Source organism: Podarcis raffonei, chromosome 3, assembly GCF_027172205.1.
Source record: "Podarcis raffonei isolate rPodRaf1 chromosome 3, rPodRaf1.pri, whole genome shotgun sequence".
NCBI lineage: Eukaryota > Metazoa > Chordata > Lepidosauria > Squamata > Lacertidae > Podarcis > Podarcis raffonei.
The window spans coordinates 118,239,060-118,257,020 of NC_070604.1; the positions used below are offsets into that span (position 1 = coordinate 118,239,060).

Genomic DNA, 17,961 nt, shown 5'->3' on the forward strand with positions numbered 1-17,961 from the left:
GGGCTCTGCCCAACCAGCTGGGTGACTGAGCAGCCTCGCACCTAGATTTTTCCGTAACACCCTGGCTAGCAGGGTAAAGCCTCATCACCCTCCCCGCTCCACCAGCACTTTGCCTAAGGTATAATTTATGCAATTAATCCGTAAGGTATAATCCGATGGAGACCTGCCCGATTTTCGTTCGACAAATTTTCACAAGCAGAACTGTGGTGGGGGTAGCATTCCACATGCTGGAGAGAGATCTCCAGCAATCAGGAGAACATTGTGACTCCGTGTCGGTTTTCCAGCCACCCATAAGCAGTCAGCTCAACCAAGGCTTCCTCCTCCTCCTCACTGATCTTTCAGTGTGCGGATCTGATGCCCACATCTCCAGGTAAAGGAAGTCCCCTGGCATCCAGGAGACGCCGTTTATTTTGGTTTCTTACAGCACAATTTTTCAGTTCTGGAGCAGTTTCCAATCTGTTCTTCGTTTTCTTTGCAAATGTCCGTTTCGCATTTCCCGCCTCGGACGAAGCAGCCCAGGGTGACAAAGTCTGCTATGCCTACAAGTGGAGGGAAGAGGAGCGTCACTAGGGTGGCAAGAGAGGGAAAGGATCCTGCACCTTAAGTTTAGCTGTGTAGGAGAAGGGCTTTCAGCCGCCGAGGCTTGCACGAAATCTACACACAACTATTAAAGATGTTGGTTGTGTTTGCTTTACTGCATTGCTTTCCTTTCTCGCAGAATTTTTACCCTGCTCTGCAGCCAAAAAGTGAAATATATGTGGAGTCAAGAGTGGCTTTCATGCTCTTTATTCAGCTCATAGTGGTGAGGAGGAATGAAAGTTCCCCCGAAATGTCTGCTTTATATACATTATTTACACAATGGACCCCCCGTGGTTGGCTAATTCTAGGATTCTCCTGAAGGCCAATCAGGTTGCGGATTCACTTCCACCTGGAGCTGGATTGGGTGGCTCCTGTGGACCAATCAGACTCCTGCATTCTGGGTCCTATTGTTCTAGGACCAATCAGACTGCTGCTTTCTGAATCCTATTGTTCTAGGACCAATCAGACTGCTGCATTTTAGATCCTATTCAACTCAGTACATAACAAAAAGGCTCCCAGGCTGGCTTACAAAAACCAGTTCCTGCCTGTAGGTTTGCATTCTAAGACATGTCACGCAAGGAAAGGGGTGTGTGGAGGGAGGAGGAGGAGTGTGTCTTCTACACCAGTGGTGGGGAAATGGGAGATCGCCAGGGGTTTCTGACTCCAAAGTTGCTTATTGGCAAAATGACGTTTCCCAGCTGATGAAATGAGAAAAGCTAAGGAGGAGTAGACCACTGGATTAAAAAGACTGTGGTCACGCCAAAGATTTAAAGCACACAGCTTCGCCAAAGAATTCTAGGATCTGTAATCAGCCATGATTCTCAGAAGTCTTTGTGGGAAGCCATGTCCTTTATAGTGTGTGTGCAGCCTTCTGTGGGGGAAGACGTGCTTTAAACGTCCTTTAAACGTATGATTTCGATGTGAGCTGTGAGATTCCTCAGCTCAGAATGTGCTCAGAGCCCTGGCAATCTGCTACCAAAAGGTGGAGGTCATTGGCCTGAGCAGTATAAAAGGGGGACCCCTGACCATTAGGTCCAGTCGTGGACGACTCTGAGGTTGCGGCGCTCATCTCGCTTTATTGGCCAAGGGAGCTGGCATACAGCTTCCGGGTCATGTGGCCAGCATGACTAAGCCTCTTCTGGCGAACCAGAGCAGCGCACGGAAACGCCGTTTACCTTCCCGCCAGAGCGGTACCTATTTATCTACTTGCACTTTGACGTACTTTCGAACTGCTAGGTTGGCAGGAACAGGGACCGAGCAACAGGAGCTCACCCTGTCGCAGGGATTCGAACCGCTGACCTTCTAATCGGCACGTCCCAGGCTCTGTGGTTTAACCCACAGCGCCACCCGCGTCCCTTAGCGCCATGACTCCTTAATATAATTTAGACGTTTTGCGTCTTGATTCCAGCGGTGGATCTCATGAGCCCATAGTTAAACTGCCCAAGCTAAGAGAACAATGGACTATTGTCTTCCTTATCCCATGCATGGAGCCTGGGCTGGAGTGTCCCAACTAAGCTGAGTTTTAAGGGATATGGCAAGTTTCCTTGCACTGTGTTGTGCAGTGGCTTTGCTGAGGTCAGTTCCAATAGAGATATACACATATTATTTGCGGATATTATTTGTGTGTGTAGCTGAAGCAATTATTTAAAACACACACACATACACACACACAAACGAAAACAGAATAAAATACTGTTATGAGTTGGGGAGTCTGTATAATTAAAGCTATGGTTTTCCCAGTAGTGATGTATGGAAGTGAGAGCTGGACCATAAAGGAGGCTGATCGCCGAAGAATTGATTCTTTTGAATTATGGTGCTGGAGGAGACTCTTGAGAGTCCCATGGACTGCAAGAAGATCAAACCTATCCATTCTGAAGGAAATCAGCCCTGAGTGCTCACTGGAAGGACAGATCCTGAAGCTGAGGCTCCAATACTTTGGCCCCTTCATGAGAAGAGAAGACTCCCTGGGAAAGACCCTGATGTTGGGAAAGATGGAGGGCACAAGGAGAAGCGGACGACAGAGGACGAGATGGTGGGACAGTGTTCTTGAAGCTACCAGCATGAGTTTGACCAAACTGCAGGAGGCAGTGGAAGACAGGAGTGCCTGGCGTGCTCTGGTCCAGGGGGTCACGAAGAGTCGGACACGACTAAACGACTAAACAACAACAACATGGGGGCTAAGCTATATGCCTGAGTCCCTTTTAATTCCTGGGTCCAGCATGGATTTGATTCCTGGAACAGCCAGGCTAGCTTCCTGGTGATGTAATGACCCTCTAAAAGTGTGGGCCATTAAGCTAACAAAGGAAGTGGCTCTGTGCTAGACCCTCAACTTGCTGGTAGTTAGAAAGACAAAGTACAGTGGTACCTTGGGTTACAAACACTTCGGGTTACAAACTCCGCTAACCCGGAAGTAGTACCTCGGGTTAAGAACTTTGCCCCAGGATGAGAATCGGCACAGCGGCAGCGGGAGGCCCCATTAGCTAAAGTGGTACCTCAGGTTAAGAACGGTTTCAGGTTAAGAACGGACCTCCGGAATGCATTAAGTTCGTAACCCAAGGTACAAGTTGTTGTTTTTTAAGGTCCTCATTAAAATTTGCCAGGATCTAAGTGGAAATTTATCCCAGTGTACATTTTTTGGTATGCAATTTCCTCTAACATACACATGCCCTGCAAAGCGATTTCCACAAATATAAATATTTTTTGCATGTTATTTTTACTAAAGTTTGCATTTATACGCACACACAACCCTGTGAGATGCATTTTGGATGGGGAACTGCATTGCAAAATCCAGATAATTTCAAAGGATAGCTGTGTTTCAGTCTGCATGTTGCTTGGGAAAGTGCGAAGCAGATACCGTATTTTTTGCACCATAACACTCACTTTTTTCCTCCTAGAAAGTAAGGGGAAATGTTTGTGCGTGTTATGGAGGGAATGCCTACGGGTGGCATGCCTACGGATTTTCCTCCTCTAAAAACTACATGCGTGTTATGGTCGGGTGCGTGTTATAGAGCGAAAAATACGGTAATTTTGCCTTTCCATGCAAAAACAGGGTTTAATTTCTTCCCTCATAGTGCAATGATCAGGTTGGTCGTTAGTCAGTGGGCGTTTTTACCTGAATTAGGCAGGAAGACCAAGAACAGTCCAGCAAAGAGAAGGCAAAAAATATTCATGGCAGTTGGCTGGGATGTAATCTGAAAAAGACAAGAAGCGAAAGAGAAATTCAGAGCACTAAGGTCTGGAGCTGAAAAAGAGCACAATTTGCCGATGCTTCTTATTTGACAGGGCTGCTTATTCTGCAGCATTAATAGTAATTATTATTATTATTATTATTATTATTATTATTATTATTATTATTAATAATAATAATAATACCCTGCCCTCCCCGGCCAGAGCTGGGCTCAGGGCAGCTAACACCAGTAAAATTACAATAAAAACATAATGGGCGAGAAACCAATTTAAAATACAGGTAAAAATGCAATTTAAAATGGAGCCTCATTTTAAAAGTAGTCCATAGATGAAAACCGTAAGGGGAGGGAAACATAAGGGTCAGACTGAGTCCAAACCAAAGGCCAGGCAGAACAGCTCTGTCTTGCAGGCCCTGCGGAAAGGTGTCAAGTCCTGCAGGGTCCTAGTCTCTTGTGACAGAGCGTTCCACCAAGTCGGGGCCAGTACTGAAAAGGCCCTGGCCATGGTTGAGACCAATCTAAGCACCTTGCGACCTGGGACTTCCAAAGTGTTGTCATTTGTGGACCTTACGGTCCTCCGCGGGGCATACCAGGAGAGGCGGTCCTATAGGTACGTGAATAGCTCTTTGAGAAAACTAGGCTTGCGCAGAGGAGTCTGTCTAGAAATAAGCAAGCTCTCCATGGTCTCTTCCACTGCAAAAATATTTGTCCCTGAGTGCCTTTATTATGCAGACAGATGGCAAATTATGAGGCAGTTCTGCAGGGAAAAACAAATAAAGCAAGCAGGCAGGGAAGAGCCAAAAAACGGTTTCAATTTTGTAGAATAATCACAGGATCATAAAACTATCCGGAAGGGACTCTATCATCTAGTCTGACCACCAGCAATGCAGAAATACGCAGCTGTCCCATACAGGGATCAAACCTGCAACCTTGGCATCATCAGCACCATGCTCTAAGCAACTGAGCTATCCAGCTGAAGGGCATTTTATACGAACAGAATAAGCTGTAACTCTAATGGAAACTACATAAGAACAGCAGACCCTCCAAGTGTCCCTGTTTTCCAGGGACAGTCCCAGATTTACAGAAGCCGTCCTGGTTTCTGATTAGATCCTGGAATGTCCTGCTTTTCCTTAAAGGTAAAGGGACCCCTGACCATTAGGTCCAGTCATGGCCGACTCTGGGGTTGCGATGCTCATCTCGCTTTATTGGCCGAGGGAGCCGGCGTACAGCTTCCGGGTCATGTATCCAGCATGGCTAAGCCGCTTCTGGTGAACCAGAGCAGCGCACGGAAACGCTGTTTACCTTCCCGCCAGAGTGGTACCTATTTATCAACTTGCACTTTGATGTGCTTTCAAACTGCTAGGTGGGCAGGAGCAGGGACCGAGCAACGGGAGCTCACGCCGTCGCGGGGATTTGAACCGCGAACCTTCTGATCGGCAAGTCCTAGGCTCTGTGGTTTAACCCGCGTCCTTAGGACGTCCCTATTTTCATTGGAGAAATGTTGGAGGGCAGGGAGTTACGCAACCACCCAAGCCAAGGAGATAAGTACGGTAACTATACAACTATACAACATCTGAAAGCTGGCGTGTACAGTGGAACCTCGGTTGGCGAACGCTTCAGAAGTCAAACGTTTCGGCTTTCGAGCGCTGGCAACCCTGAAGAGAATGCTTCCGTTTTTGAATGCGCCTCAGAAGTTGAACGGCTTCTGAGGTGCATTTCTCTAGTTTTTCAATGGATTTTGCTGACTGGCAATTGCGCCTTGGTTGTCGAACGTTTCGGAAGTTGAACGGTCTTCCAGAACGGATTGTGTTCGACAACTGAGGTTCCACCATATGGGAAAGTTTTTTAATGTTCAATGTTTTGTTATGCTTTTATATATGTTGGAAGCCTCCCAAAGCGGCTGGGAGAAACCCGGTCAGATGAGTGGCATAAAAATAATAAAAGAATTCGAATTAGAATTAAAATTAGTAATACTAATACTTTTTAATGTTGCATTTCAAATTGCTGTGATCCACCCTGATCTTAGGGGTCGAGGGGAGGCAATAAATCTTTTTTTTAAAGGCTTTTTATTGAATTTTAACACAAACAAAACAAAATAAATACACTAATGTATTTTCTCAACGCTCTATCAAGCACTGACTTCCATCCCTCCCTTCAACAGGTTTTCATATTTACCTTTCATTTATCACAGATTCTTAATAACATCCTATTCACACCATAAGATTTTAATCCTACTACAGTCTTTAAACTTCTGCAATTATGACGTATATACTCCACAAATTTACTCCACCCATGTCTGAGCTTTGTTTCTTCTTGGTTACGGATTCTGTGGGTCAGTTTTGCTAATTCCACATATTCAGCCATTTTTGTCTGCCGCTCCACTAATGTTGGTATTTCAAGAGAGGGCGGGCAATAAATCAAGTCAGCAACAACAGGAGCTGAGGTATGGAAGGAAAGAGAGAAGTGAGGAAAAGTAGCGATGGATGGGCTGGACCAAGCGGCGATACTTAAGCTCAAGCCTTATGTCTGCCAAGAACAAGGTCTAAACAGGGGCAGCCCAGGTAGTGTACTCCATCGCTCTTTGGCCGTTGGAGTAAAGGTATCTGGAGCCCAAGAACAGATAGAGGACTCCATTTTGGCTCCCTAGGCTGAAATATTCTCAGACACAATGGTTTCCAGGAGGAGTTTGAAGGAAGTAGGATGAGAAGAGAAAGAGGGGACGTCGCAAAAGTGTTTGGGGGCAGGAAGCCTGGGCCTAAGGGGCAGGAAGGGAGAAGGGGCAGAGCGAAAGGCATTTGTACTGGGCGGGGGGCAGCGTAAAGAAGGGAAGCAACTCCTTGCCTGTAGGAAAAGTTTCAGGGCTCCTTCCTGGGTGGCCGGCTGCTTCTCAGCAATGGTGAGTTCTATTAGGTCATAATAGGGAGGTCAAGGGAGCCAAGTTTCTCCACGGAGCAAGCTGAACTGAGATGCTTTTTCATGGGGGTGGGGTTCTATGTGGGGTGTGGGAAATTCCAATGTGGGCCATTGCTTATTTGTGGACCAAGGAACTTAGAAGGGTCTGCCCCCCCCAAAAAAAAAACCCTGTAGGGGTGCAGATATCCAGAGTGTGGGGATCAGGTGGGATTGCTATGAGGAATTATGAAATATGGAGCAAGCCATTGTGTCCACTATAAAAACATTGCGTTGACTGGGTTTGATTCATTGACAATAGTTTCTGATCGAATCTCACGGGCTTCTCCACCTCTGCCATTTGCTTTCTCTACACCTGACAAGCATGTATAAGCATTCTGAAACACAGGCCAGTTGCTTCATCAGGTATCCTCAGTACATTAAGATGATAGGTAGCTTTGATGTAGTTTAATCTTTAGATAGATCTTAAGGGCCAGGAAGAGAGTTTACAAGGAGATGGTAAATACTACCATCCTGCCTCTCCTGTTTATGACCTCTGGGGTTTTGCTGAATGCATTCCTCCTTTTATTCCTATTCTATTTACTCTGAACTACATATGCATGCTCAAGTAGGAAATAGTTTCTTTGTAGTTAAAAGAATTTCTTCTGATCTGACTTTGTCCCACGTGGGGTTTTTTGAAATGCTCAGAGGAAATCTGATTGGTTCTTACGAACACTGTGTAAAAAGTTCTTTTGTGAATAAAATGACCTGGGCCAAGGGGTGAATTATTATTGGCACTCCTCCCAGAGTCTTGCTGGTCAAGCCTCATGTGTATTTTATTAATCAGAGTCCAATCCTTCCTTGCATTGGGAACGCAACAAAACCTATCACAAAAACATTCAGCTTTTCAATACTTAGTCATATGTATGACTAATTCTGTTCTTATGAGATCCCACGATTCCCTTCCCAGTATTACAATTCCCAGGTTGATGTAACAACGCAGGGAACTTTACCCAGGGAATTCTGGGAACTGGAGTTCTGGGAAGGCGACCAGGGGGGTCTCCTAAGAACTCAGCACCCTTCACAAACTACATCTCCCAGGATTCTTGGGGGTGGGAGCCATTTTTTAAGTGGCCTTCTTCTTTGGCGATCACTCGTAGCCAAGTAAGATCGTCTTCCATAAACACGGTTTAACAGTGGGTTCCTAAGTGACTGTGGAGGCCAATTCTGGATCCACACGTCCGTCCACAGTAGTGCTTTAAACGTATAGTGTTGTTAACGGAGAAATCTGAAGGCTCCCTTGGACAAAAAACAAAGACACCAGCCAGGAATACCAGAGCAAAACAGCAGCCAGTAGGCTTGGTCTTTATTGAAGACTGTCGCGACAGGACTCCCCCCTGCCACAAGGTGGAACAAGATGGAAGCCCCGAACAAAAGAGAACCCAAACTTTTATTAGCTGCTAATTCCCATTTTACACCCCCCAACTACATCACTAATACATCATGGTTACATCATGAAAGGGGAGGTCTGGTGGCAGTAATCTGAACATCCTGGACCCTGCCCCAGGGTTCCCCTTGCTCTCCACCAAACACCCATCAAGTGTAACGAAAGAGATATTTACATTTCCCTGTTTCCCAGCCAAGTTAATCGCACCTTTTTGTCTTCATCTGGGTTTGTTATTTCTGGAATGGCTACCTGTCTGGAACTCAGGTGTCAGGATGCCAGGGATTATCCCTCAGGCAGGGGGGCTGCTGAGTAGCTGAGCTCACATGTCTAGATGAATTTCTGAAGTTTTCCCAGTGAGCCAGTAAAGGTAAAGGGACCCCTGACCATTAGGTCCAGTCATAGTCGACTCTGGGGTTGCGGCGCTCATCTCGCTTTATTGGCCGAGGGAGCCGGCGTACAGCTTCCGGGTCATGTGGCTAGCATGACTAAGCCACTTCTGGCGAACCAGAGCAGCGCACGGAAACGCTGTTTACCTTCCCACCGGAGTGGTACCTATTTATCTACTTGCACTGTGACGTGCTTTCGAACTGCTAGGTTGGCAGGAACAGGGACTGAGCAACGGGAGCTCACCCTGTCGCGGAGATTCAAACCACCAACCTTCTGATCGGCAAGTCCTAGGCTCTGTGGTTTAACCCACAGCGCCACCCAGTACATAGATACATTTATCAGTGAATTGTTACATTTGGTATTGTGCAGCAGAGCCCCTTTGAATAGATAGGAAGAAACTGTGATGAAATGTTTTGTGGGGACAAATCACAATAGTCACAAAAGTGATTGTGCTGATTTTGGTAGTGGGCTGCATGTGCATGATATCTGCTGGAGGGGCAACCCCACCCCCAAACCTATACATAAATTCCTGCAACAATGTGAACGAGGACCTCACTGGCTGCCATTTCAAATAGACGTTAGAGAGACCTAGAGAGACCTTTGGTCCAGTTAAGCAGGAGATTGCGGTGTGTTCTTATCTACTCTCAGCGACGTCACACGGGGAGAAAAGAACTCCTTGTGCCTGTTATCAAAAAGGGCATTGCACTGTGCAACTAACGGCACACGGTATTTGTGGCATCAACCAGGGAACCTCTCTGGAAGCACCATTCTGCCCATTGAACAGAATTCTGCTATCTTGTAGAATATGTGGAATTAGCAAAATTAACGGATAAACTACATGAAAGGGACAGCAAAGACTTTAAAAGAGAATGGGAACCATTTGCAATATATATGAAGAGACAACATGAAGAGTTGGACACATCGGCAGGGTTTGAGTAAACATTCACAAATGTATATAATAATTAAAAAATAGCTGTAAAGGTATTAGGGATTAATTGGGGAAATAATATGCAGGATGAATAAACTGAAAGTAAAACAAAGTGGAAGTATGAGGGAAGTCCAGGGGAGGGGGGCAGGAAAAAAATGGCAAATTGCTAGAAAATTTCATAAAAGATGTATATATTGAAAAACCAATAAAAACTATTTTTTAAAAAAGAATTCTGCTGTTGTGATAAGAATTTTAAGGTCTTAGAATTATAATAAATGTTCATAAATGTACCAACCAAGCACGTACATAGAATAGCACAGGAAGACCGACCTGAAACCATTTTTTATTCCCAAACTGACCAAATGTTTTGTCTGCAAGTTCAAAGGAAAATGGAAAAGCCTCCTCATTGTCTTTTCCTTCACAAATCCTGTCTTAAGGGTATGTCTGTGTTTGGAATAGGGTGAGCCTGTGACCTGGCTCAGGAACTAAGTATTTATCATTACAAAAGCCTGGCCAGGCTCACCAGGGTATCCAATCAAGTGAGCATTAACAGGTGACCTGCCAGACAGGAGGTAAACAATGCACTCAGATTTCTGTTGTAGACCACCCCGTTCTCTGATGTAGGTATGATGTATGGAGGGGTGCTCTGGAGCTCCAGGGCAGGGAATTTGAAATGTCTATATAAGGGCAGGCACACCTTTGTTCTGGGTTCCTCCTCCTTTCCTGCGGGTGAGGGGAGCACCCTGTTGCAACAGATCAATAAAGATCAGGCTTACTAGCTGCTTTGCTTCTCAATATTCTCTGGTTGGCCTCTGTTATTTTCTCCTACCAATAGGGAACCTACGTAAGGACTCTATATGGGCTCTTGGATACCCCATAAGGGGAAAAGGGCAGATTTTGTTTACAACACTATCTTGTGGTTATAATTTGTTTGTATTATTTCACTTGCACTCCTGGCCCCCTCACCTCTTCTTTTGTTCTTAAAGGTGGAATTTCCTGCTCCACTTTTTTTTTTTAAGTATCATTGCCAATGTTCATGTTGCATCATTGCTCAGCTGCAGAATCCTGACAGAATTCCGCTTGAGGGAATAACTTGGCCAGAAGAAGAGGAAAGTCTTGCATCAAAAGGATGGATCTGCTCCAGGTTACTGAGAACACACCTCCCTTGGTCTCCAGCCAGCCTCGTAGGCCGTTATGTAATGGCGATTTCACATCCCAAAAGGTTACATTTGTGCCAGTCTCAGTTGGGTTGGGCTACCGCATTGGCCTGCTTCCTGGCCCACCCTAGGGAATGTTTCCCAAGCCTGCTAACCCTCTGTAAACACAGAGATTGTTCGGCTCACTCGCTTCCTGAGCCAGGAAAGCTTCGCTGCACGAGACTCCTCTCCTCCGAAGCCTCCGCTCACGGACCCAAAGGCGTCATGAGGAAGCTTTATTTGCTGTGTGTCCTTCTCCTCTTCCTCTGCCAGTCTGCTGCAGGTGAGAAACTGAGGCACAGAGGAGGCAACAGGGCGAAACAGATCAGTAGCGCTGCTCAGCTGCTTTTGACACAAGGAAGGGCTGTGGATCAGTGGTGGAGCATCGACTCTGCATGCAGAAAGCCCAGGTTCAATTTCCAATGGCATTTCCAGGTAGGACTAGGAGAGACACCTGTCTGAATACCTGGACAGCCGCTGCTGTCAGTGTAGACAGGACTGAGCTAGGTAGGGGTGCAGCAGAGGCCACCTTCTGCCATCCCTTCACCTCACCATCTCTTCATACAGCCCTTGGAAACTCATACTCAGCCCCCACCCCTTTTTTTTCCTTTTCTTTTTACTGCACATGTAGAACACTTCTTGCACCTTATCTGGAGTTGTTTTTCACTTTATAAGGTAAAAGGTAAAGGGACTGCTGACCTTTAGGTCCAGTCAATACCAACTCTAGGGTTGTGGTGCTCATCTCGCTTTATTGGCCAAAGGAGCCAGCGTACAGCTTCCAGGTCATGTGGCCAGCATGACTAAGCCGCTTCCGGCGAACCAGAGCAGTGCACAGAAACGCTGTTTACCTTCCTGCCAGAGCGGTACCTAGTTATCTATTTGCACTTGACGTGCTTTCGAACTGCTAGGTTGGCAGGAGCTGAGACCGAGCAACGGGAGCTCACCCCGTCGCGGGGATTCGAACCCCCGACCTTCTGATCGGCAAGCCCTAGGCTCTGTGGTTTAGACCACAGCGCCACCCGCGTCCCCAGGTAAAGGTAAGGTAAAGGTAAAGGACCCCTGGATGGTTAAGTCCAGTCAAAGGTGACCTCGCTTTCAGGCCGAGGAAGCTGGCATTTGTCCACAGAGAGCTTTCTGGGTCATGTGGCCAGCAGGACTAAACTGCTTCCGGTGCAACAGGACACCATGATTGAAGCTAGAGCGCACAGAAACGCCATTTACCTTCCCGCCGCAGTGGTGCCTATTTATCTATTTGTACTGGCGTGCTTTAGAACTGCTAAGTTGGCAGGAGCTGGGACAGAGCAACAGGAGCTCAGCCCGTTGTGGGGATTCGAATCGCCAACCTTCCGATTGGCAAGCCCAAGAGGCTCAGTGGTTTAGATCACTGGTTCTTGCCAGTACTGCAGTCAGGCTGAACTCTTATGTAGTGACGCTGGTCTCGCTGTAAGGGGGTTTTTGCTGAGTTTCTGCCTTGTTGGGTCTCAGTTTTACTCCAACCTGTGGTTCTCTGAACAGCACCAGGGGACCTCTATGACAGCCTGCAGTGCCACTACAACCATGGACATTGCCGGAGACTTTGCTTCCACAACGAAAGGCCTATTGGCACCTGCACCAATGGGCGCCAGCGCTGCTGCAGATGATGGCCCAGAAGGATCCGGAAGCCGCAGGAAATTGGAGGAAGCCCACCTGAGAAGCAGCAAGAGAAATATGCGTAACAGCACCCAAAGTGGACTTTAATCTGGAAATAATAATAAGTGGTTTTGTTGTCATTAAATAAACTGTGCACGAAAGAAAACCAGCCCTTCAATGTGTTTTACTCTTCCCAATTCCAAATATGCTTCCTTGCAAAGTTTTGTTTATATTCACCATAGAAAGAGGCAGTGTGGTGTAGTGGTTAGAGCATTAAGCTAGGAGCTGGAAGAGCAGGGTTCGAATCCTCAGCCAGCCAGGAAGTTCATTGGGTGACCTTGGGACAATCACACTCTCTCAGCCTGACCTACCTCACAGGGTTGTTGTGAAGACAAAATGCAGAGGGGAAGAACCAGGTATGTTACCTTGAACTCCGTGGAGGAAATGTGGGAGGTAAATGTGATAATAAATAAAACAAACATGATTTAGCAGTCCTTAGTATATCCCTCTAATGAGGAGCATATAATAATGATGATGATGATGATGATGATGATGATGATGATGATGATGATGATAATTTATTATTTGTACCCCGCCCATCTGGCTGGGGTTCCCCAGCCACTCTGAGCGGCTTCCAACAAAGATTAAAGATACATTCAAACGTCACACACTAAAACTCCCCTGAACAGGGCTGCCTTCAGATGTCTTCTAAATGTCAGGTAGTTGTTGTTCTCTTTGACATCTGATGGGAGGGCATTCCACAGGGCAGGCGCCACCACCGAGAAGGCCCTCTGCCTGGTTACCTGTAGCTTTGCTTCTCTCAGTGAGGGAACCGCCAGAAGGCCCTCAGCGCTGGACCTCAGCATCCAGGCAGAACGATGGGGGGTGAAGATGCTCCTTCAGGTATACTGGGCCAAGGCCATTTAGGGCTTTAAAGGTCAACACCAACACTTTGAATTGTGCTCGGAAACGTCCTGGGAGCCAATGTAGGTCTTTCAAGACCTGTGTAATGTGGTCTCGGCGGCCGCTCCCAGTCACCAGTCTAGCTGCCGCATTCTGGATTAGTTGTAGTTTCCAGGTCGCCTTCAAAGGTAGGCCCACGTAGAGTGCATTGCAGTAGTCCAAGCGGGACTACTTGGACTTGTCAACCTGGGAACATAGCCCTTCTAGGAAAAGGAGAACTCTGACCCTCAACTTCTGTTGCTTTGAGGGATATCTTCAGGATAGGCTAAGGAATAAACCCGACACAGATCCAGAGTGGAGTCCCTAAGGTGGATGGATGGTGACTTGTACGCCTCCTTCCTGCAACTCCTGCAACCAAGCTGGTGCCAAATGCTCTGTTTTCCTTTGGACCACATCAGTGAGGCGGGGGAGGGTCTTCTCATTGGGCAGCCCAGGACCTCCAGACACACTGTCCAGGCTTGCATCCCACGGAGGTCACTTTGATGCTGCTGACACAGTGGTTTGGCTTCACCTCCAGAGGTACACTCCATTGCCTCTGGAGACACATGCCAACAAGAAATTTCTCCCCATGTTGTTGTTTAGTCGTGTCCGACTCTTCGTGACCCCCTGGACCAGAGCACACCAGGCACTCCTGTCTTCCACTGCCTCCTGCAGTTTGGTCAAACTCATGCTGGTAGCTTCGAGAACACTGTCCCACCATCTCGTCCTCTGTAGTCCCCTTCTCCTTGTGCCCTCCATCTTTCCCAACATCAGGGGCTTTTCCAGGGAGCTTTCTCTTCTCCTGAGGTGGCCAAAGTATTGGAGCCTCAGCTTCAGGATCTGTCCTTCCAGTGAGCACTCAGGGCTGATTTCCTTCAGAATGGAGAGGTTTGTTCTTCTTGCAGTCCATGGGACTCTCAAGAGTCTCCTCCAGCACCATAATTCAAAAGCATCAATTCTTCGGCGATCAGCCTTCTTTATGGTCCAGCTCTCACTTCCATACATCACTACATCTTCCATACATCTCTGCATCTTCCATACATCTCTCCCCATAGCATCGGGCAAACCAGTATTTGAGGTCCTGGTGCCCTCTGGGTTTGGGGGGCTACAGCTCCCATCCAATCGCATTAGCAGAACCCAACTTTTCTCCCTGGCTGGGCCTGATGGAGATCTCTGTCCCAAAACTGTTCTCCCTCCCCGCTTTAAAGATCAGGGATTGTGAACCTGTGATGCTCCCAATTATGTTGGACTCCAAATACTCAGAAACCCCAGCAAGCTGGCCCAATGGTCACTTAATTGCATCTGAATACCTGTTGCTGGAGACCACAGGAAAGGAAAGTGGTTCTTGTGTTCGAATCCTGCATGCATGCTTCCCACAAGCATCTGGCTGGCCACGGTGAGAACAGGATGCTGGGCTAAGATGGGTCATTGGCCTGATCCAGCAGGCTCTTCTTAGGCATGGTGGGAGATCTGGAGAGCAGCTGATTCTGCATCCCCGATATACATCAAATACGATACAGTTTTGTGCCAGCAGATGGCAGTGTGCAACCAATTTACTTTACTCAGCTGATTCCAAGGTGACTAGGTTTCTGCAGAGGCCAGTCCTCTACAGTGGTACCTCGGGTTACAGACGCTTCAGGTTACAGACTCCACTAAACCAGAAATAGTACCTCGGGTTAAGAACTTTGCTTCAGGATGAGAACAGAAATCGTGCGGTGGTGGCGTGGCGGCAGCGGGAGGCCCCATTATCTAAAGTGGTAAAGGTAAAGGTCCAGTCGTGACCGATTCTGGGGTTGCAGCACTCATCTTGCTTTATTGGCCGAAGGAGCCGGCGTACAGCTTCCGGGTCATGTGGCCAGCATGACTAAGCCACTTCTGGCGAACCAGAGCAACGCACGGAAATGCCGTTTACCTTCCCGCCAGAGTGGTACCTATTTATCTACTATCCCACATGCACAGAAAACATGGGTACTTGGTGAAGCCAGACTGTTGTCCCAACAAAAAGTTCACCATCTTCAGGTCAACACAAATTAACCACTTATGCCGATCATAACCAATTTTCTCCAGCACATACTTCACCCCTTCATAGTTCTCCTTCAGTGTACTCGAGTGAGCCAGGGGTTTTGATCCCCCAACTTTATGCTTTGCCGCACCAATTTATGGAAGATTTCGAGGTTTTATGACTTCAAACTGATCCCTTTTCGACATAATCACCCAGAACTATCGGACCTGAATACTTCTTGTCATTAAAATAATCATTTCCAATCAAAACAATTATTCGACATAGCATTTTACCCCCACCAACTTCTTCTAAAATGCTCCACACAAGCGTACATGTGAACAAAAACGTAAAAAAATGACATGTGGCCATAGCTCAAAAACTTGACCTGATTAAGCAAAACCAATGTGATTTTTGGATCCAGCGCATCAGATTTGTCCTAAATCAGCTGAAAAAACACAGACAACAAATTTGTTGTTGATCAGTGTAATTTATACCCCACCCATCCACCTGGGTTTTCCCAGCCACTGTGGGCGGCTCCCAACAGACTGTTAAAAACACGATAAAATTAAGAACACGATAAAACATCAAACATTAAAAACTTCCCTGTGGGGGTTCAAGCCCAACATTGGGCAAATGATTAACATCTGCTTTGCAGCGGGTTGGACTAGATGACCCCTGGGTCCCTTCCAACAATTATATGGTATATAAGACCATAGGTCCACCTAGCTCAGTACCTTCTACACCAACTTGGCAAGCGATCTCCTAGCCAAGGCTGTGGTTTAGTGGTTAGAGTCTCAGACTAGGACCTGGGAGACACGAGTTCGAATCTCCTCTCCGCCATGAAGCTGACTGGGTGACCTTGGGCCAGTCGCAAACTCTCAGGCCAGCCTACCTCATAGGGTTGTTGTGAATATACTACAGAGGGTGACAAGGACCACGTATACCACTTTGACAAGCTGCCTGTTTGATACACTCACAAAGCCAGCTTTCCCGACAAGCCAGCCTTGAAATCGCCCCATGGTTGTCTTGGCTAACGTTCAGCTCAAAACCTCATCCGAGAGGCCCAGCGTTTCCCTCACACAGATGACGCCACGGCCTTCTCTTTGCATTGGCCAACAATTTCCCTCTGGAGATCAGCGGGGAAATGGAAGGAAGGCGAGAGAACCGGGCGATGGAGCCAGCCGCCATTATGACACACACACTCATCTCCCCAAGGCCATCAGCCAGAGAGATAAGCTCCCCTCAAACCTGTAGAAACTGCTGGGGTTGCAGAGCTAGCAGTTTGTGAGGCTCTTCCACCTTTGTGAAGTCTGGGTCAGTGATGTTCTGCAGGACCGGGCATCTTTGCCAAAGTAACCAAACCTCTGGCTTGCTTCTTCCCACTTTGCTTTTTTAATTTTCCTGCAGGGTTTGCACCTCTGAGCGTGTGCCGACTTTTGAGGTGGAGACAGAGAGAGAGAGATGGATGACGTCATGTGTGGCTTTGGCGGATGAAAAGTTGCTGCATGAGACTGGAGGGGCGAGACGCAGCCTGGCGCCACAAAGCACATGCAAGCGTTACTCTCACACAGACCTTCCGAAGCCTTATCATGGCGGCCTGACATCTTCAGATTGGCCTTGCGATGGAGGATGGGAGCAGGGGTGTGGAAAGTCAGCCAGAGAATGGAGAAGAAGGAGGGAGGGAGGGAGAGGGAGAGAGATCAAGAAAGCCAGGGATCTGTGAACGTGCAGCATGGCTAACGGAGGAAAATCTCAGGTTCGCTTCTGGCATGAAACAGAAACAGGGCAAATTTTCCGGGCAAATTAAGTGGCAACTGCAAAACAAACCAAGGAAATTCAGCCGCGAAACGCAGCACGGAGCGTGGCCTTGGTTTTCAAAGATGAATCCCAAAGCTGCCTTGAATTGCCATCCTTGCCATGCTTCCTCCTTGAAATATACTCGGGGTCGAGTGTAGATTTCATGCTCTTTATTCAGCTCATAGTAGTGAGGAATGGAAGTTCCCCCGAAATGTCTGCTTTATATACATTATTTACACAATGGGCCCCACGTGATTGGCTAATTCCGGGATTCTGCTGTAGGCCAATCAGGTTGCGGATTCACTTCCACCTGGAGCTGGATTGGGTGGCTCCTGCACACCAATCAGACTGCTGCATTCTGGATCCTATTGTTCTAGGACCAATCAGACTGCTGCATTCTGAATCCTATTCAACTCAGTACATAACACTCCTGCTGCTGCCCACACAGCGCATAGATAAGCTCTCCTCCGTAATAGGCAGCATGGATAGTTTTGAAAGAGGACTGGGCAGATTCTTGGACGGCAAGGCGATCAATGGCTGCTATGCTCAGCCTCCACAGACAGAGGCAGTAATGCGCCCGAATGACAGTTGCTAGAAAGGCCAGGAGGGGAGAGAGGCCTCTTGTGTTCGAATCCTGCTTACCGGTTTCCCACTGAGATACAGTGGTACCTTGGTTTACAGCCTGAAATACTCGGAGTCCTACTGCTAATCCATTGTGCTATGCACGCGTGGGTTTGTATCCCACCTTTGTCGCCAGTGAAATATACTCAGAGTCCTGTAGTGATTTCATGCTCTTTATTGCAGCTTGTTAAACAGTGACTGAATTGCCCCCCCCAAACCTCAGGCTTTTATATACATTATTTACACAATGAGTCCCATCTGATTGGCTGGTTCTGCTTCCCTCCTGGAGCCTGATTGGTCTTTTCCTGCAGGCCAATCAGTTGTTGCATTCTACGATCCTACCAGCCTAATAGGCTGAT

At 47.4% G+C, this 17,961-nt stretch overlaps 1 protein-coding gene and 1 long non-coding RNA gene across 3 annotated transcripts; one reads left to right on the forward strand and one right to left on the reverse strand.

Annotated features, from left to right (window-relative positions):
- Nucleotides 1-371: 371 nt before the first annotated feature.
- Nucleotides 372-6,623, reverse strand: LOC128411421 (uncharacterized). 2 transcript variants are annotated; one of them, XR_008329801.1, is made up of 3 exons: nt 6,055-6,623; nt 3,692-3,770; nt 372-539 (listed from the first exon to the last, which is right to left on the reverse strand). It is a non-coding gene; the product is annotated as an uncharacterized LOC128411421 (long non-coding RNA). The 2 variants fall into 2 exon arrangements; XR_008329800.1 differs by having other exon boundaries at nt 5,940-6,623.
- Nucleotides 6,624-10,675: 4,052 nt separating this feature from the next.
- LOC128411419 (gallinacin-13-like) lies at nt 10,676-12,390 on the forward strand. The gene is made up of 2 exons (XM_053383737.1): nt 10,676-10,894; nt 12,127-12,390. Exons 1-2 carry the CDS (start codon nt 10,837-10,839, stop codon nt 12,249-12,251), a joined length of 183 nt encoding a protein of 60 aa, XP_053239712.1. The 5' UTR covers nt 10,676-10,836; the 3' UTR covers nt 12,252-12,390.
- The last annotated feature ends 5,571 nt before the right edge of the window (nt 12,391-17,961 follow it).

Excerpts from the sequence above, each read along its gene's own strand:
- LOC128411419 (XM_053383737.1), top strand. The coding sequence starts at position 10,837 with ATGAGGAAGCTTTATTTGCTGTGTGTCCTTCTCCTCTTCCTCTGCCAG. Across the intron at positions 10,895-12,126 it reads CCTCTGCCAGTCTGCTGCAG|CACCAGGGGACCTCTATGAC; the intron begins GTGAGAAACTGA and ends TTCTCTGAACAG.